This window comes from Nerophis lumbriciformis, linkage group LG06 (genome assembly GCF_033978685.3).
Source record: "Nerophis lumbriciformis linkage group LG06, RoL_Nlum_v2.1, whole genome shotgun sequence".
Classification (NCBI taxonomy): domain Eukaryota; kingdom Metazoa; phylum Chordata; class Actinopteri; order Syngnathiformes; family Syngnathidae; genus Nerophis; species Nerophis lumbriciformis.
The window spans coordinates 10,081,312-10,108,454 of NC_084553.2; the positions used below are offsets into that span (position 1 = coordinate 10,081,312).

Genomic DNA, 27,143 nt, shown 5'->3' on the forward strand with positions numbered 1-27,143 from the left:
CATAATGATGCAATATGTACATATCGCTAGCCTAATTAGCATGTTAGCATCGATTAGCTCACAGTCATGCAGTGACCAAATATGTCTGATTAGCACTCCACACAAGTCAATAACATCAACAAAACTCACCTTTGTGCATTCACGCACAACGTTAAAAGTTTGGTGGACAAAATGAGACAGAAAAAGAAGTGGCATAAAACACGTCCAAGAAAAGAGAGTCGGAGAAAGTTATACCTGTAAACAAACTACGGTGAGTTCAAGGACCGCCAAAATTAGTAGGACAAAACGGCGCTCGCCAAATACTCGAATCAGTGAAGCATGTTTAATATAAACAGTGTGCTTTATAACAATTAGGGAGGTTTGTGTCATGTTTGTCCTACAGAAAACATACTAAAACATCTTTTTCCATTTTTCTGTCTGTGTTTACTAACAACAAGACATCATGGCGGAGCCGGAGTCGAGTTTCTTAACATGGAGATATTCTCACTACTTTTCTTTTGTCGAGCACAAAGAAAAGAACACTTTAGTTAAATAAAACAATAGGAGACCGGGCTTTCTGCGCCGTCGCTCCCAGTCTGTGGAACGCTCTCCCTGACCACCTGAAGGCACCACAGACTGTGGATGCTTTTAAAAAAGGCTTAAAAACTTTTCTTTTTAAAAAGCCTTTTTTTTTTTTAGATATATGCATACTAGTTCTAGCTATTTGGTTGTTCTAGGTTTTTTTAAGTTTTTTTTTTTTTAATAAACTGTCGCACTTTGAGGTTGTTTGCTCAATGTAAAGTGCTTTTTACAAATAAAAATAAATAAAAAAACTGTTAAATGTAAGTTGTGTCTTGGATCAAAGATCCCATCTACTGCCCAAAACAGCAATTCAAATCGGCTGAAACAGCTACAAAAGCAACATGCTTCGATGAAGCTAGTAAAGAGAGAGAGACGGACTCTGATGCCACTTCACTGGAGGGACTGCTAGCCAGAACGTTCCTCCAGAACGTTAGCATTCTTGCATTTTAAACACAATTAATATAATAACATATTTTGGTCATACATTTTGGTCATACATTTTTAAAAAAGCTCCAGAGAGCCACTAGGGCGGCGCTAAAGAGCCGCATGCGGCTCTAGAGCCGCGGGTTGCCGACCCCCGGTCTCGTAGCACCATTTGTGTGTGAGTGTGTCTGCTTTGTATGCTAAACATACTTTCTGCTTCTTATTTTTATGCACTTTATTTTATTTTATTATTTTATTTTCAGCCATAAAGCCGGGTAGTAGGGATGGGGACTGAATCCAGTCATTTTTGGGCACACATCGAATCCCGCCGGTCTTACTGGGCACCCATTCACATTAAATCCAACGGCGCCATGTTTTGGTACACAGATTTCGCGTGACGTCACGCCCAGTTGCCGCATTTCGGCATTTGGCGATCACTCCAGCAGCACCGAGAGCAGACTCAGCCAAATTACCCCTAGTGCAATTTTCAATGCCAACACAATCATTTACTCAAAAAACGCTCCAACTTGGTAAAATAAGGCTATGCTTTTTCAGATATGAGCTAGCTTGATGCTAACATATAAGATGCACGTTACAATCAAAGAGCTAATGCGTAAAAAGTACAATACTTACAGTATTAACACTTTTAGGGGGCAACAAAAAAGAACACCATTATCTATAGTGATGCAATTTTCAATACAAACAAAGACATTAACTTAAAAAACCAACATAAGTAAAGTACGGCTCCACTTTTTAAAAAAATGTGCGAGCTTGATGCTAACATACATTGGCGTTGCTAACAACATGCTACAGATTAGCATTCGCGTTTTTACATGGCGAGTTCAACACCTTCAAATTTGTGAACGAAAACTACAACTAAGATGCACGTTAGAATCAAACAGCTGGTGCGTAATAAGTAGAATACTTACAGTATTAACACGTTTTAGGGCGCAAAAACACAAAAAAACTAAACACCATAAATTATAATGTGCAATTTTCAATGCCAACAAAGAAATTAACTCAAAAAACCAACAAAAGTAAAGTCCGGCTCCACTTTTCCAAAAATGTGCTAGCTTGATGCTAACATACATTGGCGTTGCTAACGACATGCTACAAATCACCATTCGCGTTTTTACATGGCGATTTCAACACTTGAAAATTTGTGAATGAAAACTACAACTAAGATGCACATTGCAATCAAACAGCTGGTGCGTATTAAGTACAAAACTTACAGTATTAACATGTTTTAGGGTGTAAAAAAACAAAAAACAAAACATCATAAAATATAATGTTCCAATTTTCAATGCAAACAAAGAAATTAACTTAAAAAACCAACAAAAATAAAGTAAGGCTCCACTTTTTTTTTTAAAAGTGCAAGCTTGATGCTAACATACATTGGCATTGCTAATGACATGCTACAGATTAGCATTAGCGATTTTACATGGCGATTTCAACACCTGCAAATTTGTGAATGAAAACTACAACTAAAATGCACACAATCACACAGCTTGTGTGTAAAAAGTACAATACTTATAGTGTTAACACTTTTAGGGCGCAACAAAAAAAAAAAAAACACCACACCATTAACTATGATGATGCAATTTTGAATGCCAACAAAACAATTTACAAAACGTAAGTAAAATAAGGCTCCGCTTTTCCAGAAATGCAGTAGCTTGATGCTAACATACATTGGCTTTGCTGCTGACATGCTACAGATTAGTATTAGCGATTTTACATGGCGATTTCAACAGCTGCAAATTTGTGAATGAAAACTACAACTAAGATGCACACAAACAGCCGGTGGGTAATAAGTACAATACTTACAGTGTTAACACTTCTAGGGCGCAACAAAAAACACACCACTAACTATAATGATGAAATTTTGAATGCCAACAAAACAATTTACAAAACGTAAGTAAAATAAGGCTCCGCTTTTCCAGAAATGCAGTAGCTTGATGCTAACATACATTGGCGTTGCTAACGACATGCTACAGATTAGCATTCGCGTTTTTACATGGCGATTTCAACACCTGCAAATTTGTGAATGAAAACTACAACTAAGATGCACACAAACAGCCAGTGGGTAATAAGTACAATACTTACAGTGTTAACACTTCTAGGGTGCAACAAAAAACACACCACTAACTATAATGATGCAATTTTGAATGCCAACAAAACAATTTACAAAACGTAAGTAAAACAAGGCTCCACTTTTCCAGATATGCAGTAGCTTGATGCTAACATACATTGGCTTTGCTGCTGACATGCTACAGATTAGTATTAGCGATTTTACATGGCGATTTCAACAGCTGCAAATTTGTGAATGAAAACTACAACTAAAATGCACACAATCACACAGCTTGTGTGTAATAAGTACAATACTTACAGTGTCAACACTTTTAGGGTGCAACAAAAAACACACCACTAACTATAATGATGCAATTTTGAATGCCAACAAAACAATTTACAAAACGTAAGTAAAATAAGGCTCCGCTTGTCCAGATATGCAGTAGCTTGATGCTAACATACATTGGCTTTGCTGCTGACATGCTACAGATTAGTATTAGCGATTTTACATGGCGATTTCAACACCTGCAAATTTGTGAATGAAAACTACAACTAAAATGCACACAATCACACAGCTTGTGTGTAATAAGTACAATACTTACAGTGTTAACACTTTTAGGGCGCAACAAAAAACACACCACTAACTATAATGATGCAATTTTGAATGCCAACAAAACAATTTACAAAACGTAAGTAAAATAAGGCTCCGCTTTTCCAGAAATGCAGTAGCTTGATGCTAACATACATTGGCTTTGCTGCTGACATGCTACAGATTAGTATTAGCGATTTTACATGGCGATTTCAACAGCTGCAAATTATGTGAATGAAAATTACAACTAAGATGCACATTGCATTCAAACAGCTGGTGCGTACTAAGTACAATACTTACAGTATCAACACTTTTTAGGGAGCAACAAAAACCACCATAAACAAAACCCTACTGCCATCCAACGTCTTGGGCTTAAAACCAAAAAAGATGAATATTTATTAACACACACAAAAGTACTGTAAATTGGTATTGTTGAGTACCTGTATCGATTCCCAGGTACTGTATCGGTTCAAATGTGAACGCTACCCATCCCTACTGAGTAGTATTGAATCGTATTCTTGACTTTGTTATTATCTTTAGTATTTAGAAGTTGAGAAACGTGAGCGTGCATGCCCTGCCCCACTACTTTGGGCGTAAAGAGGGTCCAAAGGCGGTACCCGGTGTGAGTACGGCCTGAGTGAGGAAAAGAAGTCTACTCACATGGACTGCATGGCGTCCTGGATGAGCTGCATCCACGTGTTGCGCTCCTCCTTGGAGCTGGCCAGCACCTCCATCATCTCGGGCTTCTCGATGCCGGCCGTGATGAGGAAAAGGCCGCGCTCTTCGTTGGCGACCTCGCGCACGATCAGCTTCTGCAGCGAGAGGACGGTGGAGCGCTGGTCCTGTGGGGTGTGTGTGTGGGGGGGGGGGGGGGGGGGGGGGGGGGGGGGCGTGATGGGACGGAACGAGGGCGAGGTGCAGGAGGCGACAGTGGGAGGAGGAAAGGAAGACAAATGACAGACAAGGGGATGATGATGATGAGGCAGGAAATAGGGCGGTTGATGGAGCAGCGAGTGGGAAAGGAAAAATGAAGGCCGGCATCAAATGTGAGCAGGGGAGCACCAGGGAAGTGAGGTGAGGGATGGATGAAGAGAAAAAAAGAAAATGTTTAATATTATCATCCATAGGCAACTTTAAAGGCGCACTGCACTTTTTTTTTTTAAATGTTGTCTATCATTCACAATCTTTATGTAAGACAAGAACACGTACGTTTTTCTCCTTTAATGCATTCTAAATCGCAAATAAACACTAGCAAAAGTCAGCTAACCATGAGATCCCGCCTATTAAGCGCTCTAAAAAACCTCCATCAAGGTTTTACAATGTAGTAACGCTCATAATCAGTGTTGGGACTAACTGTAACGCCGTTATTTTTGGCGGTAACTAGTAGTCTGACACGTTATTTTTTATATTCAGTAACTCAGTTACTGTTACTACATGATGCGTTACTGCGTTATTTTTACGGTATTTTTTATGTACAAACCCCGTTTCCATATGAGTTGGGAAATTGTGTTAGATGTAAATGTAAACAGAATACAATGATTTGCAAATCATTTTCAACCCATATTCAGTTGAATATTTAGTTCAAACTCAGAAATTTTTTTTTTTTTTTGCAAATAATAATTAACTTCGAATTTCATGGCTGCAACACGTGCCAAAGTAGTTGGGAAAGGGCATGTTCACCACTGTGTTACATGGCCTTTCCTTTTAACAACACTCAGTAAACGTTTGGGAACTGAGGAGACACATTTTTTAAGCTTCTCAGGTGGAATTCTTTCCCATTCTTGCTTGATGTACAGCTTAAGTTGTTCAACAGTCCGGGGGTCTCCGTTGTGCTATTTTAGGCTTCATAATGCGCCACACATTTTCAATGGGAGACAGGTCTGGACTACAGGCAGGCCAGTCTAGTACCCGCACTCTTTTACTATGAAGCCACGTTGATGTAACACGTGGCTTGGCATTGTCTTGCTGAAATAAGCAGGGGCGTCCATGGTAACGTTGCTTGGATGGCAACATATGTTGCTCCAAAACCTGTATGTACCTTTCAGCATTAATGGTGCCTTCACAGATGTGTAAGTTACCCATGTCTTGGGCACTAATACACCCCCATACCATCACACATGCTGGCTTTTCAACTTTGCGCCTATAACAATCCGGATGGTTCTTTTCCTCTTTGGTCCGGAGGACACGACGTCCACAGTTTCCAAAAACAATTTGAAATGTGGACTCGTCAGACCACAGAACACTTTTCCACTTTGTATCAGTCCATCTTAGATGAGCTCAGGCCCAGCGAAGCCGACGGCGTTTCTGGGTGTTGTTAATAAACGGTTTTCGCCTTGCATAGTAGAGTTTTAACTTGCACTTACAGATGTAGCGACCAACTGTAGTTACTGACAGTGGGTTTCTGAAGTGTTCCTGAGCCCATGTGGTGATATCCTTTACACACTGATGTCGCTTGTTGATGCAGTACAGCCTGAGGGATCCAAAGTCACGGGCTTAGCTGCTTACGTGCAGTGATTTCTCCAGATTCTCTGAACCCTTTGATGATATTACGGACCGTAGATGGTGAAATCCCTAAATTCCTTGCAATAGCTGGTTGAGAAAGGTTTTTCTTAAACTGTTCAACAATTTGCTCACGCATTTGTTGACAAAGTGGTGACCCTCGCCCCATCCTTGTTTGTGAATGACTGAGCATTTCATGGAATCTACTTTTATACCCAATCATGGCACCCACCTGTTCCCAATTTGCCTGTTCACCTGTGGGATGTTCCAAATAAGTGTTTGATGAGCATTCCTCAACTTTATCAGTATTTATTGCCACCTTTCCCAACTTCTTTGTCACGTGTTGCTGGCATCAAATTCTAAAGTTAATGATTATTTGCAAAAAAACAATGTTTACAGTTTGAACATCAAATATGTTGTCTTTGTAGCATATTCAACTGAATATGGGTTGAAAATGATTTGCAAATCATTGTATTCCGTTTATATTTACATCTAACACAATTTCCCAACTCATATGGAAACGGGGTTTGTAGTATCGGCTAGAAAGTGGGAAGATCTGAGTGTGTTTTATTGGAGAGCTGCGGTGTCGTCCTTCTGATTCTTCCTGTGTCACAAGGAAGAGAAGAGGCGCGCTGTGTGTGTGTGTGTGTGTGTGTGTGTGTGTGTGTGTGTGTGTGCGGGGTGGGGGAGGGGCGTGTCTGTGTTTACTAACAACAAGACATCATGGCGGAGCCGGAGTCGAGTTTCTTAACATGGAGATATTCTCACTACTTTTCTTTTGTCGAGCACAAAGAAAAGAACATTTTAGTTAAATATAAGTTGTGTCTTGGATCAAAGATCCTATCTACTGCCCAAAACAGCAATTCAAATCTGCTGAAACAGCTACAAAAGCAACATGCTTTGACGAAGCAAGGTAAACATCTACGTACCAGCATGGCGAAGACGTATTTCTGGTCCTTCTCTTGCAGGAAGACGACCACGTCCGACAGGAGCAAGGCGTGCACGTCTGCAGGGAGGGGAAAAACTTGTTGAGGCGTCGTCGGTTTGCTTGATTTTTTTGCCGCGACGTCGGGTAAGGGGCGCCACCTTTCTGTCGGCCCTGGCAGCTCTTCAGCTGCAGAGCGCCGTCGTGGATCAGCCGCCTCCGCAGGAGGTCCTCGCGGGCGAAGATCTGGCCGCTCTTCATCATCATGATGGACTTGCCGTCGGTGCGGGCGTGGAAGTCCTTCAGGCGCCGCCGCTTGTCGTGCTCGTTCACCCTGGCGTCCACGGCGGCGATCACCCGCTTGACCAGTCGCACCGCCTCCGTCAGGTCCTCGTAGTCCTCGTCGCCCTCTGCGCGGGAAAAAAACGGTCATTTTGAATTGACTCCAAATCCACTTTATTTATGTCGCACTATTAAGACACAAGCTGTTTCCAGAGTGCTGCACATAAAACAACTAATTCAACTGGAAGCATTTGAAATACCGATAGATAAAATAATTAAAAATAAACTGAAAAAGAAATAATTAAAACCACCAAAATAAGGAAAAACACATCAATAAAATATAACGATAAAAGATACACATTTAATTGTATGTATTTGAAGCATTTACTCTCTACATATTTATTTCGTTATGTAATGTGTGTATATTATTTTGTTCAATTTGATGTCATTTTTATGTATTTATTAATGTTTAAACCTCTAACTCTAACCATAACCCTACACCTAACTCTAACTCTAACCTTCTAACCCTAACCATAACCATTTGAAATACCGATAGATAAAATAATTAAAAATAAACTAAAAAATAAATAATTAAAACCACCAAAATAAGGAAAAACAAATCAATAAAAGATACACATTTAATTGTATGTATTTGAAGAATTTACTCTCTACATATTTATTTCTTTATGTAATGTGTTTATATTATTTTGTTCAATTTGATGTCATTTTTATGTATTTATTAATGTTTAAACCTCTAACTCTAACCTCAACCTCAACCCCAACCCTAACTCTAACCTTCTAACCCTAACCCCAACCCTAACCCTAACCCCAACCCTAACCCTAACCAGTCGTGCCCGTAATTAATGAGTGTGTCCACATATGTGTTTGACACAACATTCAACACCGACTTGGAGTTTTTTCCTTCAGGGTCTTCGGGGGGTTCTGCATCTGGCGTGGGCGTCACCTTGACGGTTGTAGACGGACAGTGCACACCCCCCTTCGCCCCTAACCCTAACCCCAACTCTAACGCTCTCTCTAACCTTCTAACCCTAACCCTAACCTCTAACCCTACAAACCCTAACCCTAACCCTAGCCTTTAACCCTAACCAGTGGTGCCCGTAATTAATTAGTGTGTCCACATATGTGTTTGACACAACATTAAACACCAACTTAGAGTTTTTTCGTTCAGGGTCTTCGGGGGGTTCTGCATCTGGCGTGAGCGTCACCTTGACAGGTTGTAGACGGACAGTGCACACCCCCTACCCCTAACCCCAACTCTAACCCTCTCTCTAACCTTCTAACCCTAACCTCTAACCCTAGCCCCAACCCCAACTCTAACCCTAACCTCTAACCCTACAAACCCTAACCTTTACCCCAACCGCAACCCCAACCCCAACCAGTCGTGCTCGTAATTAATTAGTGTGTCCACTAATGTGTTTGACACAACATTCAACACCGACTTTTCGTTCAGGGTCTTCGGGGGGTTCTGCATCTGGCGTGGGCGTCACCTTGACGAGTTGTAGACGGACAGTGCACACCACCTCCCCCCTAACCCCAACTCTAACCCTCTCTCTAACCTTCTAACCCTAACCCTAACCTCTAACCCTACAAACCCTAACCCTAACCCTAACCTTTACCCCAACCCTAACCCTAACCCTAACCCCAACACCAACCCTAACCCCAACCCCAATCCCAATCCCAATCCTAACCAGTGGTGCTCGTAATTAATTAGTGTGTCCACATATGTGTTTGACACAACATTAAACACCAACTTAGAGTTTTTTCGTTCAGGGTCTTCGGGGGGTTCTGCGTCTGGCATGGGCGTCACCTTGACGGGTTGTAGACGGACAGTGCACACGCCCCTCCCCCCTAACCCCAACCCCAACTCTAACCCTCTCTCTAACCTTCTAACCTAAACCCCAACCTCTAACCCTAACTCTAACCTCTAACCCTAGAAACCCTAACCCTACAAACCCTAACCCCAACCCCAACCCCAACCCTAACCAGTCGTGCCCGTAATTAATTAGTGTGTCCACATATGTGTTTGACACAACATTCAACACCGACTTGGAGTTGTTTCGTTCAGGGTCTTCGGGGGGTTCTGCGTCTGGCGTGGGCGTCACCTTGACGGGTTGTAGACGGACAGTGCACACGCCCCTCCCCCCTAACCCCAACCCCAACTCTAACCCTCTCTCTAACCTTCTAACCTAAACCCCAACCTCTAACCCTAACTCTAACCTCTAACCCTAGAAACCCTAACCCTAACCCTACAAACCCTAACCCTAACCCCAACCCCAACCCCAACCCTAACCCTAACCAGTCGTGCCCGTAATTAATTAGTGTGTCCACATATGTGTTTGACACAACATTCAACACCGACTTGGAGTTTTTTCGTTCATGGTCTTCGGGGGGTTCTGCATCTGGCGTGGGCGTCACCTTGACGGGTTGTAGACGGACAGTGCACACCCCCCTTCGCCCCTAACCCTAACCCCAACTCTAACGCTCTCTCTAACCTTCTAACCCTAACCCTAACCTCTAACCCTACAAACCCTAACCCTAACCCTAGCCTTTAACCCTAACCAGTGGTGCCCGTAATTAATTAGTGTGTCCACATATGTGTTTGACACAACATTCAACACCGACTTGGAGTTTTTTCGTTCAGGGTCTTCGGGGGGTTCTGCGTCTGGCGTGGGCGTCACCTTGACGGTTTGTAGACGGACAGTGCACACGCCCCTCCCCCCTAACCCCAACTCTAACCCTCTTTCTAACCTTCTAACCCTAACCCTAACCTCTAACCCTAGAAACCCTAACCCTAACCCTAACCCCAACCCCAACCCTAACCCTAACCCCAACCCTAACCAGTCGTGCCCGTAATTAATTAGTGTTTCCACATATGTGTTTGACACAACATTCAACACCGACTTGGAGTTTTTTCATTCAGGGTCTTTGGGGGGTTCTGCATCTGGCGTGGACGTCACCTTGACGGGTTGTAGACGGACAGTGCACACCCCCCTTCGCCCCTAACCCTAACCCCAACTCTAACGCTCTCTCTAACCTTCTAACCCTAACCCTAACCTCTAACCCTACAAACCCTAACCCTAACCCTAGCCTTTAACCCTAACCAGTGGTGCCCGTAATTAATTAGTGTGTCCACATATGTGTTTGACACAACATTCAACACCGACTTGGAGTTTTTTCGTTCAGGGTCTTCGGGGGGTTCTGCGTCTGGCGTGGGCGTCACCTTGACGGTTTGTAGACGGACAGTGCACACGCCCCTCCCCCCAACCCCAACTCTAACCCTCTTTCTAACCTTCTAACCCTAACCCTAACCTCTAACCCTAGAAACCCTAACCCTAACCCTAACCCCAACCCCAACCCTAACCCTAACCCCAACCCTAACCAGTCGTGCCCGTAATTAATTAGTGTTTCCACATATGTGTTTGACACAACATTCAACACCGACTTGGAGTTTTTTCATTCAGGGTCTTTGGGGGGTTCTGCATCTGGCGTGGACGTCACCTTGACGGGTTGTAGACGGACAGTGCACACCCCCCGCCCCCTAACCCTAACCTCAACTCTAACCCTCTCTCTAACCTTCTAACCCTAACCCTAACCTCTAACCCCAACCCCAACCCTAACCTCTAACCCTACAAACCCTAACCCCAACCCCAACCCTAATCCTAACCCTAACCTCTAACCCTAACCCCAACCCAACACTACAAACCCTAACCCCAACCCTAACCCTAACCTCTAAAAGTAACTCTAACTCTAACCCTAACCTCTAACCCTACAAACCCTAACCTTAACCCCAACCAGTCGTGCCTGTAATTAATTAGTGTTTCCACATATGTGTTTGACACAACATTCAACACCGACTTGGAGTTTTTTTGTTCAGGGTCTTCGGGGGGTTCTGCATCTGGCATGGGTGTCACCTTGACGGGTTGTAGACGGACAGTGCACACCCCCTCCCCCCTAAGCCTAACCCCAACCTCAACTCTAACCTTCTAACTCTAACCCTAACCTCTGACCCTAACCCCAACCCCAACCCTAACCTCTAACCCTACAAACCCTAACCCCAACCCCAACTCTAACCTCTAACCCTAACCCCAACCCAACACTACAAACCCTAACCCTAACCTCTAACCCAAACCCAACACTACAAACCCTAACCCCAACCCCAACCCTAACCCTAACCTCTAACCCTAACCCCAACCCAACACTACAAACCCTAACCCCAACCCTAACCTCTAACCCCAACCCAACACTACAAACCCTAACCCCAACCCTAACCCTAACCCCGCAAATGTCTAACACTGCTAACCGTGAGACCTTGGAAAATCTGGTCCCGAATCACCTCAGTGGACGATTTAAGAGGACTTTTGCTTCGTTGTTTGCCAAAAAGTGAGTATGGCGAAAAGGTGGAACATAACAACAATCACGAATGGGACCTACAGTTTAGCGACATACCATAAGTCGGTCCGAGCAGTTTGAGTACATTTCACATATTAAGACTGTGGAACTGTTAGATACTTTTATTCTGAAGATTTTTGCTGTTTCTCAACGCAAACATTGTTACTCCTTATAAGGTTTGTGTCTTACTCCAGAGGTTGTACCATCATTTCTCCAATTTAACACTAATTCACAGCGATGAACAGATATGTCGCAACCTTAAATGACGTCTGTCTCCTCTAATGAAAGGCCAAGATCATTATGTCTCCAGCAGTCTTCTCACTGACATTTCAGTCTATTCCTAATTATGGCGCTTCTTCCCCCAAAATACGGGCGTGTTCCTTTCACAATAAGATGCTCCCCCGCTTTAGAAAGGTCCACTCGGCATATCTTAATGCGGTGCAAAGAGAAGTCGTGCTCTTACCATTTGGAGAGCATGACAAATATTATAATTCATGCATCTCTTCCATCCATCCATCAAGAATCAAACAAGGAGCATATTTTCAAGGTAATGCAGAGCTGGATAACACTGCTGGATGCAGCAATACATGAAACACCACTTCAGGAGGTTGCCTACAGCCACCCGCCTTCAGTGGTTCTCTATTATTGTCTGTCATGTCCCTAATAGGAAGCAGACTTGTTTCCATTTTGTTCAAAAAACAACAGGGCTACCTTTCACATTTGAACCGATACAGTACCGATTCTCGATAATACTGATTTTCAGTGATTTTACGTGGTAATATGAATGTGATTAATAATGAAATATATTTTGTTCATATTAAAACGAACACTTAAGCTGATAATGCAAACTGTCCTCAGAGTGTTGCTGGGAAGTAGTCTTTGCCATTAAGCTGAATCTTGTGTTTTATCGAGTACTCAAAATACTGTATTAAAATAAATAAATAAATAATAAAAGACTAGACTCTCACTATTATGTTGGATTCACTATGGACTGGACTCTCACTATTATGTTAGATCCACTATGGACTGGACTCTCACTATTATGTTAGATCCACTATGGACTGGACTCTCACTATTATGTTAGATCCACTATGGACTGGACTCTCACTATTATGTTAGATCCACTATGGACTGGACTCACACTATTATGTTAGATCCACTATGGAATGGACTCTCACTATTATGTTAGATCCACTATGGACTGGACTCTCACAATATTATGTTAGATCCACAATGGACTGGACTCTCACTATTATGTTAGATCCACTATGGACTGGACTCTCACACTATTATGTTAGATCCACTATGGACTGGACTCTCACTATTATGTTAGATCCACTATGGACTGGACTCTCACTATTATGTTAGATCCACTATGGATCGGACTCTCACTATTATGTTAGATCCACTATGGACTGGACTCTCACCATAATGTTAGATCCGCTATGGACTGGACTTTCACAATATTATGTTAGATCCGCTATGGACTGGACTCTCACTATTATGTTAGATCCGCTATGGACTGGACTCTCACAATATTATGATAGATCCACTATAGACTGGACTCTCACACTATTATGTTAGATCCACTATGGGCTGGATTCTCACTATTATGTTAGATCCACTATGGACTGGACTCTCACACTATTATGTTAGATCCACTATGGACTGGACTCTCCCAATATTATGATAGATCCACTATGGACTGGACTCTCACTATTATGTTAGATCCACTATGGACTGGACTCTCACACTATTATGTTAGATCCACTATGGACTGGACTCTCACTATTATGTTAGATCCACTATGGACTGGACTCTCACTATTATGTTAGATCCACTATGGACTGGACTCTCACTATTATGTTAGATCCACTATGGACTGGACTCTCACACTATTATTTTAGATCCACTATGGACTGTACTCTCACACTATTATGTTAGATCCACTATGGACTGGACTCTCACTATTATGTTAGATCCACCATGGACTGGACTCTCACAATATTATGTTAGATCCACTATGGACTGGACTCTCTCACTATTATGTTAGATCCACTATGGACTGGACTTTCACACTATTATGTTAGATCTGCTATGGACTGGACTCTCCCAATATTATGATAGATCCACTATGGACTGGACTCTCACTATTATGTTAGATCCACTATGGACTGGATTCTCACTATTATGTTAGATCCACTATGGACTGGACTCTCACTATTATGTTAGATCCACTATGGACTGGACTCTCACTATTATGTTAGATCCACTATGGACTGGACTCTCATACTATTATGTTAGATCCACTATGGACTGGACTCTCACACTATTATGTTAGATCCACTATGGACTGGACTCTCACTATTATGTTAGATCCACTATGGACTGGACTCTCACTATTGTGTTAGATCCACTATGGACTGGACTCACACTATTATGTTAGATCCACTACGGACTGGACTCTCACTATTATGTTAGATCCACTATGGACTGGACTCTCACTATTATGTTAGATCCACTATGGACTGGACTCTCACTATTATGTTAGATCCACTATGGACTGGACTCTCACACTATTATGTTAGATCCACTACGGACTGGACTCTCACTATTATGTTAGATCCACTACGGACTGGACTCACACTATTATGTTAGATCCACTATGGACTGGACTCACACTATTATGTTAGATCCACTACGGACTGGACTCTCACTATTATGTTAGATCCACTATGGACTGGACTTTCACTATTATGTTAGATCCACTATGGACTGGACTCTCACTTTTATGTTAGATCCACTATGGACTGGACTCTCACTTTTATGTTAAATCCACTATGGACTGGGCTCTCACTATTATGTTAGATCCACTATGGACTGGACTTTCACTATTATGTTAGATCCACTATGGACTGGACTCAAACTATTATGTTAGATCCACTATGGACTGGACTCTCACTTTTATGTTAGATCCACTATGGACTGGACTCTCACTTTTATGTTAAATCCACTATGGACTGGACTCTCACACTATTATGTTAGATCCACTATGGACTGGACTTTCACACTATTATGTTAGATCCACTATGGACGGGACGCTCATACTATTATGTTAGATCCACTATGGACTGGACTCTCACTATTATGTTAGATCCACTATGGATCGGACTCTCACTATTATGTTAGATCCACTATGGACTGGACTTTCACAATATTATGTCAGACCCACTATGGACTGGACTCTCACTATTATGTTAGATTCACTATGGACTGGACTCTCACTATTATGTTAGATCCACTATGGACTGGACTCTCACTATTATGTTAGATCCACTATGGACTGGACTCTCACTATTATGTTAAATCCACTATGGACTGGACTCTCATACTATTATGTTAGATCCACTATGGACTGGACTTTCACACTATTATGTTAAATCCGCTATGGACTGGACTCTCACAATATTATGTTAGATCCACTATGGACTGGACTCTCACTATTATGTTAGATCCACTATGGACTGGACTCTCACTATTATGTTGGATCCACTATGGACTGGACTCTCACTATTATGTTAGATCCACTATGGACTGGACTCTCACTATTATGTTAGATCCACTATGGACTGGACTCTCACACTATTATGTTAGATCCACTATGGACTGGACTCTCACTATTATGTTAGATCCACTATGGACTGGACTCTCACACTATTATGTTAGATCCACTATGGACTGGACTCTCACTATTATGTTAGATCCACTATGGACTGGACTCTGTCACTATTATGTTAGATCCACTATGGACTGGACTCTCACTATTATGTTAGATCCGCTATGGACTGGACTTTCACAATATTATGTTAGATCCGCTATGGACTGGACTCTCACTATTATGTTAGATCCACTATGGACTGGACTCTCACTATTATGTTAGATCCACTATGGACTGGACTCTCACTATCATGTTAGATCCACTATGGACTGGACTCTCACACTATTATGTTAGATCCACTATGGACTGGACTCTCACTATTATGTTAGATCCACTATGGACTGGACTCTCACTATTATGTTAGATCCACTATGGACTGGACTCTCACTATCATGTTAGATCCACTATGGACTGGACTCTCACTATTATGTTAGATCCACTATGGACTGGACTCTCACTATTATGTTAGATCCACTATGGACTGGACTCTCACTATTATGTTAGATCCACTATGGATCGGACTCTCTTTTTACACTTGAATGACACTTAGCTGAACCCAAGCGGTTGTTGTAACTCAGCACACTTCCCCGGGCCTAATTGGAGCGTGTTTGTTAATAATGGAGCGAGTACCTCGGGGAGGTTTCGCGGAAGGATTAGCGGGCGCATGCAGAGCGAGACAGAAGCTGACAAGAAGATACCGGGGAATCAGATACGAGGACGTTGTGATATTGAGGATTTATAGCGGTGGTCTTTGTGATATGGTTTCCAACGATTACAGCGGGAATGATTGAGCTATTGTGGGGTGTTTGTGTGTGTAATCGCGTCTATAAACCCTGATTAAGTCCTTGCTCGCTCATCTCGTCACAAACTCTACTTTTCACAGACTTGTTGTGCAGACTTTTGTACCTTTGGTGTGCTGCAGGATCCTCTGAATCAGCACCGGGTACTTGGTGATCCTCTGAGTCACCAGCAAGATGCATTCTGGGATGCCGAGCCGCCGCACAATGCTGCTACTCATCTTCTTCTGTGGGGATTAAAGGTGGAAACATGGAAAGGCATAGTTAGACGTACAGTGCAAACATTTCCAAGTCATCGCTAAAAAAAAAGGTGTTTCAAGATGTGCAAGACGTACTTTGATGCAGGCTTTAAAGCGCTTGTCTTTGTTTAGCAGGTCTTTGTAAAAGTTGACTGCTTCGTTGTGGCGGCTGCAGAACCTTCCGTAGATCTTCTTCATGCTTTCGCCATTGGACCCCGAGAACTGGAAAAAGATTGGATTAATGAATCTTCATCTTGTCGTCTTTACATCAGGGGTGTCCAAACTGTTTCCATTGAGGGCCGAATAAAATACAAATTGAAGGCAGCGGGGGCCACTTTGAAACATTTTGTTCATTAAAAGATACTAGAAGCAATACAATATAAGTCAAATATGCTAAACAATCTGATCACAACTCACTTATTTAAGCTTTGTGTTATCGCTAACAAGTAGAGATGTCCGATAATATCGGCCTGCTAATATTATCAGCCGATAAATGCGTTCAAATGTAATATCGGAAATTATCGGTAACGGTTTTTTTAGTCCGATAATATCGGCCTGCTAATATTATCAGCCGATAAATGCGTTAAAATGTAATATCGGAAATTATCGGTATCGTTTTTTTTAGTCCGATAATATCGGCCTGCTAATATTATCAGCCGATAAATGCGTTAAAATGTAATATCGGAAATTATCGGTATCGGTTTTTTTAGTCCGATAATATCGGCCTGCTAATATTATCAGCCGATAAATGCGTTAAAATGTAATATCGGAAATTATCGGTATCGGTTTTTTTAGTCCGATAATATCGGCCTGCTAATATTATCAGCCGATAAATGCGTTAAAATGTAATATCGGAAATTATCGGTATCGGTTTTTTTAGTCCGATAATATCGGCCTGCTAATATTATCAGCCGATAAATGCGTTAAAATGTAATATCGAAAATTATTGGTATCGGTTTTTTTAGTCCGATAATATCGGCCTGCTAATATTATCAGCCGATAAATGCGTTAAAATGTAATATCGGAAATTATCGGTATCGGTTTTTTTAGTCCGATAATATCGGCCTGCTAATATTATCAGCCGATAAATGCGTTAAAATGTAATATCGGAAATTATCGGTATCGGTTTTTTTAGTCTGATAATATCGGCCTACTAATATTATCAGCCGATAAATGCGTTAAAATGTAATATCGGAAATGATCGGTATCGTTTTTTTTAGTCCGATAATATCGGCCTGCTAATATTATCAGCCGATAAATGCGTTAAAATGTAATATCGGAAATGATCGGTATCGTTTTTTTTAGTCCGATAATATCGGCCTGCTAATATTATCAGCCGATAAATGCGTTAAAATGTAATATCGGAAATTATCGGTATCGGTTTTTTTAGTCTGATAATATCGGCCTACTAATATTATCAGCCGATAAATGCGTTAAAATGTAATATCGGAAATGATCGGTATCGTTTTTTTTAGTCCGATAATATCGGCCTGCTAATATTATCAGCCGATAAATGCGTTAAAATGTAATATCGGAAATGATCGGTATCGTTTTTTTTAGTCCGATAATATCGGCCTGCTAATATTATCAGCCGATAAATGCGTTAAAATGTAATATCGGAAATTATCGGTATCGGTTTTTTTAGTCCGATAATATCGGCCTGCTAATATAATCAGCCGATAAATGCGTTAAAATGTAATATCGGAAATTATCGGTATCGGTTTTTTTAGTCCGATAATATCGGCCTGCTAATATTATCAGCCGATAAATGCGTTAAAATGTAATATCGGAAATGATCGGTATCGTTTTTTTTAGTCCGATAATATCGGCCTGCTAATATTATCAGCCGATAAATGCGTTCAAATGTAATATCGGAAATTATCGGTATCGGTTTTTTTAGTCCGATAATATCGGCCTGCTAATATTATCAGCCGATAAATGCGTTAAAATGTAATATCGGAAATTATCGGTATCGGTTTTTTTTGTCCGATAATATCGGCCTGCTAATATTATCACCCGATAAATGCGTTAAAATGTAAAATCGGAAATGATCGGTATCGGTTTTTTTAGTCCGATAATATCGGCCTGCTAATATTATCAGCTGATAAATGCGTTCAAATGTAATATCGGAAATTATCGGTAACGGTTTTTTTAGTCCGATAATATCGGCCTGCTAATATTATCAGCCGATAAATGCGTTAAAATGTAATATCGGAAATTATCGGTATCGGTTTTTTTAGTCCGATAATATCGGCCTGCTAATATTATCAGCCGATAAATGCGTTCAAATGTAATATCGGAAATTATCGGTATCGGGTTTTTAGTCCGATAATATCGGCCTGCTAATATTATCAGCCGATAAAGGCGTTACAATGTAATATCGGAAATTATCGGTACCGGTTTTTTTAGTCCGATAATATCGGCCTGCTAATATTATCAGCCGATAAATGCGTTCAAATGTAATATCGGAAATTATCGGTATCGGGTTTTTAGTCCGATAATATCGGCCTGCTAATATTATCAGCCGATAAATGCGTTACAATGTAATATCGGAAATTATCGGTATCGTTTTTTTTAGTCCGATAATATCGGCCTGCTAATATTATCAGCCGATAAATGCGTTAAAATGTAATATCGGAAATTATCGGTATCGGTTTTTTTAGTCCGATAATATCGGCCTACTAATATTATCAGCCGATAAATGCGTTAAAATGTAATATCGGAAATTATCGGTATCGTTTTTTTTAGTCCGATAATATCGGCCTGCTAATATTATCAGCCGATAAATGCGTTCAAATGTAATATCGGAAATTATCGGTAACGGTTTCTTTAGTCCGATAATATCGGCCTGCTAATATTATCAGCCGATAAATGCGTTAAAATGTAATATCGGAAATTATCGGTATCGGTTTTTTTAGTCCGATAATATCGGCCTGCTAATATTATCAGCCGATAAATGCGTTAAAATGTAATATCGGAAATGATCGGTATCGTTTTTTTTAGTCCGATAATATCGGCCTGCTAATATTATCAGCCGATAAATGCGTTAAAATGTAATATCGGAAATTATCGGTATCGGTATTTTTAGTCCGATAATATCGGCGTGCTAATATTATCAGCCGATAAATGCGTTAAAATATAATATCGGAAATTATCGGTATCGGTTTTTTTAGTCCGATAATATCGGCCTGCTAATATTATCAGCCGATAAATGCGTTAAAATGTAATATCGGAAATTATCGGTATCGTTTTTTTTAGTCCGATAATATCGGCCTGCTAATATTATCAGCCGATAAATGCGTTCAAATGTAATATCGGAAATTATCGGTAACGGTTTTTTTAGTCCGATAATATCGGCCTGCTAATATTATCAGCCGATAAATGCGTTAAAATGTAATATCGGAAATTATCTGTATCGTTTTTTTTAGTCCGATAATATCGGCCTGCTAATATTATCAGCCGATAAATGCGTTAAAATGTAATATCGGAAATGATCGGTATCGGTTTTTTTAGTCCGATAATATCGGCCTGCTAATATTATCAGCCGATAAATGCGTTAAAATGTAATATCGGAAATGATCGGTATCGTTTTTTTTAGTCCGATAATATCGGCCTGCTAATATTATCAGCCGATAAATGCGTTAAAATGTAATATCGGAAATTATCGGTATCGGTTTTTTTAGTCCGATAATATCGGCCTGCTAATATTATCAGCCGATAAATGCGTTAAAATGTAATATCGGAAATTATCGGTATCGGTTTTTTTAATCCGATAATATCGGCCTGCTAATATTATCAGCCGATAAATGCGTTAAAATGTAATATCGGAAATTATCGGTATCGTTTTTTTTAGTCCGATAATATCGGCCTGCTAATATTATCAGCCGATAAATGCGTTAAAATGTAATATCGGAAATTATCGGTATCGTTTTTTTTAGTCCGATAATATCGGCCTGCTAATATTATCAGCCGATAAATGCGTTCAAATGTAATATCGGAAATGATCGGTATCGGTTTTTTTAGTCCGATAATATCGGCCTGCTAATATTATCAGCCGATAAATGCGTTAAAATGTAATATCGGAAATGATCGGTATCGGTTTTTTTAGTCCGATAATATCGGCCTGCTAATATTATCAGCCGATAAATGCGTTCAAATGTAATATCGGAAATTATCTGTATCGGTTTTTTTAGTCCGATAATATCGGCCTGCTAATATTATCAGCCGATAAATGCGTTAAAATGTAATATCGGAAATTATCGGTATCGTTTTTTTTTATTATCGGTATCGTTTTTTGTTTTTTTTATTAATTCAACATAAAAAAACACAAGATACACTTACAATTAGTGCACCAACCCAAAAAACCTTCCTCCCCCATTTACACTCATTCACACAAAAGGGTTGTTTCTTTCTGTTATTAATATTCTGGTTCCTACATTATATATCAATATATATCAATTAGGGATGTCCCGATCCAGGTTTTTGCACTTCCGATCCGATACCGATACTGACCGATACTGACCTATCCGAGCATGTATTAAAGTTTAAAGTTATTTAGCCTACTTAGTTGTCAGAATCATGTTGAAAAGGGTTTTAGTACTCTTGATAACAACTAGCCAGCTGAATTAGGGGAGTTTGAATAATACACAATGGTTGGTAACAAGAAACTGACCTGTTTATTCAAGGATAAACACAAAATAGACAAAATTATACATGACAAACAGAAATGTTTCTCAGTCGGAACTAGAGATGTCCGATAATGGCTTTTTTGCCGATAACCTCCAACTCTTAATTACCGATACCAACCGATACCGATATTTACAGTCGTGAAATTAACACATTATTATGCCTAATTTTGTTGTGATGCCACGCTGGATGTATTAAACAATGTAACAAGGTTTTCCAAAATAAATCAACTCAAGTTATGGAAAAAAAAAATGCCAACATGGCACTGCTATATTTATTATTGAAGTCACAAAGTGCATTTTTTTTTTTTTAACATGCCTCAAAACAGCAGCTTGGAATTGCTCTCCCTGAGAGAGCATGAGGAGGTTGAGGTGGGCGGGGTTGAGGTAGGGGGTAGTGGGGGGTGTATATTGTAGCGTCCCGGAAGAGTTAGTGCGGCAAGGGGTTCTGGGTATTTGTTCTGTTGTGTTTATGTTGTGTTACGGTGCGGATGTTCTCCCGAAATGTGTTTTGTCATTCTTGTTTGGTGTGGGTTCACAGTGTGGTGTATATTTGTAACAGTGTTAAAGTTGTTTATACGGCCACCCTCAGTGTGACCTGTATGGCTGTTGACCATTGCATTCACTTGTGTGTGTGTGTTTAAAAGCCGCATATATTTTGTGAATGGGCCGGCACGCTGTTTGTATGGAGGAAAAGCGGACGTGACGACAGGTTGTAGAGGACGCTAAAGGCAGTGCCTTTAAGGCACGCCCCTGATAATGTTGTCCGGGTGGAAATTGGGAGAATGGTTACCCCGGGAGATTTTCGGGAGGGCACTGGAAAATCGGGAGGTTGAAACCGATACCATTAATTTCCGATATTACATTTTAAAGCAGGGGTGCTCACACTTTTTCTGCAGGCGAGCTACTTTTCAATTGATCAAGTCGTGGGGATCTACCTCATTCATATATATCATTTATATTTACTTATTTATGAAATATATGTTTTTGTTAACAAGTTAAAGGTGTTTAATGATAATGCAAGCATGTTTAACACATATAGTTAATATTGTTAATACATTAAAGGTGTTTAATGATACTACAAGTATGTTTAATACATATAGTTAATATTGTTAACAAGTTAAAGGTGTTTAAAGATAATGCAAGCATGTTTAACACATATAGTTAATATTGTTAACAAGTTAAAGGTGGTTAAAAATAATACAAGCATGTTTAACACAAATAGTTAATATTGTTAACAAGTTAAAGGTGGTTAAAGATAAAACAAGCATGTTTAACACATATAGTTAATATTGTTAACAACTTAAAGGTGGTTAAAGATAATACAAGCATGTTTAACACATATAGATTCCTTTCTTTCATGAAGACAAGAATATAAGTTGGTGTATTACCTGATTGTGATGACTTGCATTGATAGGAATCAGACAGTGGTGATGACAACGTCCGCATTTTCGAATGGAGGAGAAAAAAAGTCCTCCTTTCTGTCCAATACCACATGAAAGTGGTTGGTTTTTGGCATCTTATTTGTCCAGCTTCCGTACTCCTTTGTATACACTTTACAAGAAATACATTGTCGGCAAACTCCGTAGCTTGCTAGCTTGTGCACGCCAGCTTTCTGAGACTCTTATTTTGGTAGCGCAGGCAGGATGAAGCAGAGCTTTTATTGTGCAACTGTGCAGTCGGTCTTTGGAGTTTTGACGACGGGTACGGCGCCAGAGTCTGTTGAAATAAAGTGTTTCTCGCCTTCCAGTCGGTAATTTTAATGAGCTGGCAGCAGCCAGCGTCATCTCAGAAGACCCTCGGGTGCCGTGAATGTCAATCAAGTGACGGAAGTGACGTCATAGTGAAGATTTATGATCGCTCATTTTTAGGACTATTTTTTTAATGCCTGGCTGGTGATCGACTGACACACCCTCCGAGATCGACCGGTAGATCGCGATCGACGTAATGAGCACCCCTGTTTTAAAGCATTTATCGGACATCTCTAATTATTTGCAGAAAATAAATGAAGTTTCTCAGTGTGAACATTAAATATCTTGTCTTTGCAGTCTATTCAATTGAATATAAGTTGAAAAGGATTTGCAAATCATTGTACCGTATTTTCCGCACTATTAGCCGCACCTAAAAACCACAAATTTACTCAAAAGCTGACAGTGCGGCTTTTAACCCGGTGCGCTTTATATATGGATTAATATTACGATTCATTTTCATAAAGTTTCGATCTCGCAACTACGGTAAACAGCCGCCATCTTTTTTCCCGGTAGAACAGGAAGCACTTCTTCTTCTACGCAAGCAACCGCCAAGGTAAGCACCCGCCCCCATAGAACAGGAAGCGCTTCTTCTTCTACTGTAAGCAACCACCCGCCCGCGTAGAAGAAGAAAAAGCGCGCGGATATTACCGTACCGGTACGTTTCATTTCCTTTGTGTGTTTACATCTGTAAAGACCACAAAATGGCTCCTACTAAGCGTCAGGGATCCGGTTCATGAAAAGACGCAATCTCTCCATCCGCACACGGATTACTATTTCACAGCAACTGATATTCCTGTGAACCGCACTGTGGATACAACGGGAGCACGTACGGTGAATATTCGCACCACAGGGAATGAGAAGTCATCCTTCACTGTGGTTCTAGCTTGCCATGCTAATGGCCAGAAACTTCCACCCATGGTGATATTCAAAAGGAAGACCTTGCCAAAAGAGACCTTTCCAGCCGGCGTCATCATAAAAGCTAACTCGAAGGGATGGATGAAGAAAAGATGAGCGAGTGGTTAAGGTAAGTTTAAGTTTACGCGAAGAGGCCGGGTGGCTTTTTTCACGCAGCTCTGTCCATGTTGATATACGACTCCGTGCGCGCCCACATCACGCTGGTTTTAATATATTATTAAAGTTTGACTGACCTATTTGACTGTTTTTTTGACATTCCTTTAGCGCAGTTAGATGCGGCTTACAACACGGGGCGGCTTATAGGTGGACAAAGTTTTGAAATATGCCGTTCATTGAAGGCGCGGCTTTTAACCCAGGGCGCCTTATGGTGCGGAAAATACGGTATTCTGTTTTTATTTACCATTTACACAACTTCACTGGTTCTGGGTTTTGTATGTTGTTGGAAAATTCCTACTTCATGCGCGAGCCTCCCCTCACCTGGCTGAGGAGGATGTCTCCTATCCTGTGCACCACGAAGCCCCGCTCCGAGGACCGCCCGCCCTCCAGCAGGCTCTCCTTCTTCCTCTCCAGGAGGCGCAGGAGGTGCTGCGTGTGGAACTCCAGCAGCTCGTCCAGCGCCGGGAACAGCCTCTCCACCGTCTGCTGCTCCAGCTGCGCCTCTTTTTGCAGGCCCTTGCTGTACACCTCCGACATGATGCGCAGCGTGCGGATGTGATGCATCTCCGTCTGCATCAGCTCTGCGGAAAGCGAGGAGTTCATTTTGAGGGGTGTTTTCTGACTCATCAACTCATCACGTATGACTGAAGCCATGCAATAGTAAGAACACAACGAGACATGACATCATTTCCAGTCACGTTGCATCACCCAGGACGCTACAGTCGCTTCCTGTTTCTCATACATGCCCTCATCTAGTACTTAAAAGAATAGTACCACTAAATGGCATTAGGAGCGCCCCCTACGGGTGGCAGTCAAAATGCTTGCATACGTCCTCAGGTTTCTAAAATCCTTCGACTAAACGAGGTCATTGAACATGTCATTTGCCCAAAGTACACAGCATATGTGCGCAATACAGTGCACAAGTTAAGTGCGTAGCTTAAGTGTGCAATGTAAGTGTGCAAAGTATACAACATGGATGTATATCCAATGTATTACCAAAAATCACAGCTTGTTATTCAGTTAAATGAAAGAAAACATGCAATATTTAATAATACTTATCAAATAAAATAATAAATAATAATAAAAGCAACAGTGTAAATAATAATATCAATATAAATAATAGTTTAGTATTTTCTTTTAAATATATATTTTCAAAATTGTATTAACAAAAATCACAGAATGTGATTCAATTTAATGAAAAAAAATATGCAATATTCAATGATACTTAGTAAATAAAATACTAAATAATAAAAAAGCAACAGTGTAAATAATAGTTTAGTATTTTCTTTTAAATATATATTTTCAAAATTGTATTAACAAAAATCACAGAATGTTATTCAATTTAATGAAAGAAAATATGCAATATTTAATGATACTTAGTAAATAAAATACTAAATAATAATAAAAGCAACAGTGTAAATAATAGTTTAGTATTTTCTTTTAAATATATATTTTCAAAATTGTATTAACAAAAATCACAGAATGTTATTCAATTTAATGAAAGAAAACATGCAATATTTAATGATACTTAGTAAATAAAATACGAAATAATAATAAAAGCAACAGTGTAAATAATAATATCAATATAAATAATAGTTTAGTATTTTCTTTTAAATATATTTTCAAAAATTGTATTAACAAAAATCACAGAATGTTATTCACTTTAATAAAAGAAAACATGCAATATTTAATGATACTTAGTAAATAAAATACAAAAATAATAATAAAAGCAACAGTGTAAATAGTAATACCAATTTAAATAATAGTTTAGTATTGTTTTTAAATATATTTTCAAAATTGTATTAACAAAAATCACAGAATGTTATTCAATTTAATGAAAGAGAATATGCAATATTTAATGATACTTAGTCAATAAAATACAAAATAATAATAAAAGCAACAGTGTAAATAATTATATCAATATAAATAATAGTTTAGTATTTTCTTTTAAATATATATTTTCAAAATTGTATTAACAAAAATCACAGAATGTTATTCAATTTAATGAAAGAAAACATGCAATATTTAATGATACTTAGTAAATAAAATACTAAATAATAATAAAAGCAACAGTGTAAATAATTATATCAATATAAATAATAGTTTAGTATTTTCTTTTAAATATATTTTCAAAATTGTATTACCAAAAATCACAGAATGTTATTCAATTTAATGAAAGAAAATATGCAATATTTAATGATACTTAGTAAATAAAATACTAAATAATAATACAAGCAACAGTGTAACTAATAATATCAATATAAATAATAGTTAATATTTTCTTTTAAATATATTTTCTAAAATGGTATTAACAAAAATCACAGAATGTTATTCAATTTAATGAAAGAAAACATGTCATATTTAATGATACTTAGTAAATAAAATACTAAATAATAATAAAAGCAACAGTGTAAATAATAATATCAATATAGATAATAGTTTAGTATTTTCTTTTAAATATATTTTCAAAAATTGTATTAACAAAAATCACAGAATGTTATTCAATTTAATGAAAGAAAACGTGCAATATTTAATGACACTTAGTAAATAAAATACAAAATAATAATAAAAGCAACAGTGTAAATAATAATATCAATATAAATAATAGTTTAGTATTTTCTTTTAAATATATTTTCAAAATTGTTATTACCAAAAATCACAGAATGTTATTCAATTTAATGAAAGAAAATATGCAATATTTAATGATACTTAGTAAATAAAATACTAAATAATAATAAAAGCAACAGTGTAAATAATTATATCAATATAAATAATAGTTTAGTATTTTCTTTTAAATATATATTTTCAAAATTGTATTAACAAAAATCACAGAATGTTATTCAATTTAATGAAAGAAAATATGCAATATTTAATGATACTTAGTCAATAAAATACGAAATAATAATAAAAGCAACAGTGTAAATAATAATATCAATATAAATAATAGTTTAGTATTTTCTTTTAAATATATTTTCAAAATTGTATTACCAAAAATCACAGAATGTTATTCAATTTAATGAAAGAAAATATGCAATATTTAATGATACTTAGTAAATAAAATACTAAATAATAATACAAGCAACAGTGTAACTAATAATATCAATATAAATAATAGTTAATATTTTC

At 39.1% G+C, this 27,143-nt stretch overlaps 1 protein-coding gene across 3 annotated transcripts in view; it reads right to left on the bottom strand.

Moving 5' to 3' along the window:
• Positions 1 to 27,143, bottom strand: part of LOC133608457 (uncharacterized) — a 444,769-nt gene that overhangs the window by 32,437 nt on the left and 385,189 nt on the right. For all 3 annotated transcript variants that reach the window (XM_061963698.1, XM_061963697.1, XM_061963696.1), the window contains exons 23-28: positions 24,339 to 24,598; positions 16,607 to 16,732; positions 16,381 to 16,498; positions 7,226 to 7,474; positions 7,069 to 7,145; positions 4,301 to 4,482 (exon numbers count right to left, since the gene is read on the bottom strand). In XM_061963698.1, coding sequence (XP_061819682.1) covers positions 4,301 to 4,482; positions 7,069 to 7,145; positions 7,226 to 7,474; positions 16,381 to 16,498; positions 16,607 to 16,732; positions 24,339 to 24,598 — 1,012 coding nt within the window. The remainder of the gene's footprint in view (positions 1 to 4,300; positions 4,483 to 7,068; positions 7,146 to 7,225; positions 7,475 to 16,380; positions 16,499 to 16,606; positions 16,733 to 24,338; positions 24,599 to 27,143) is intronic.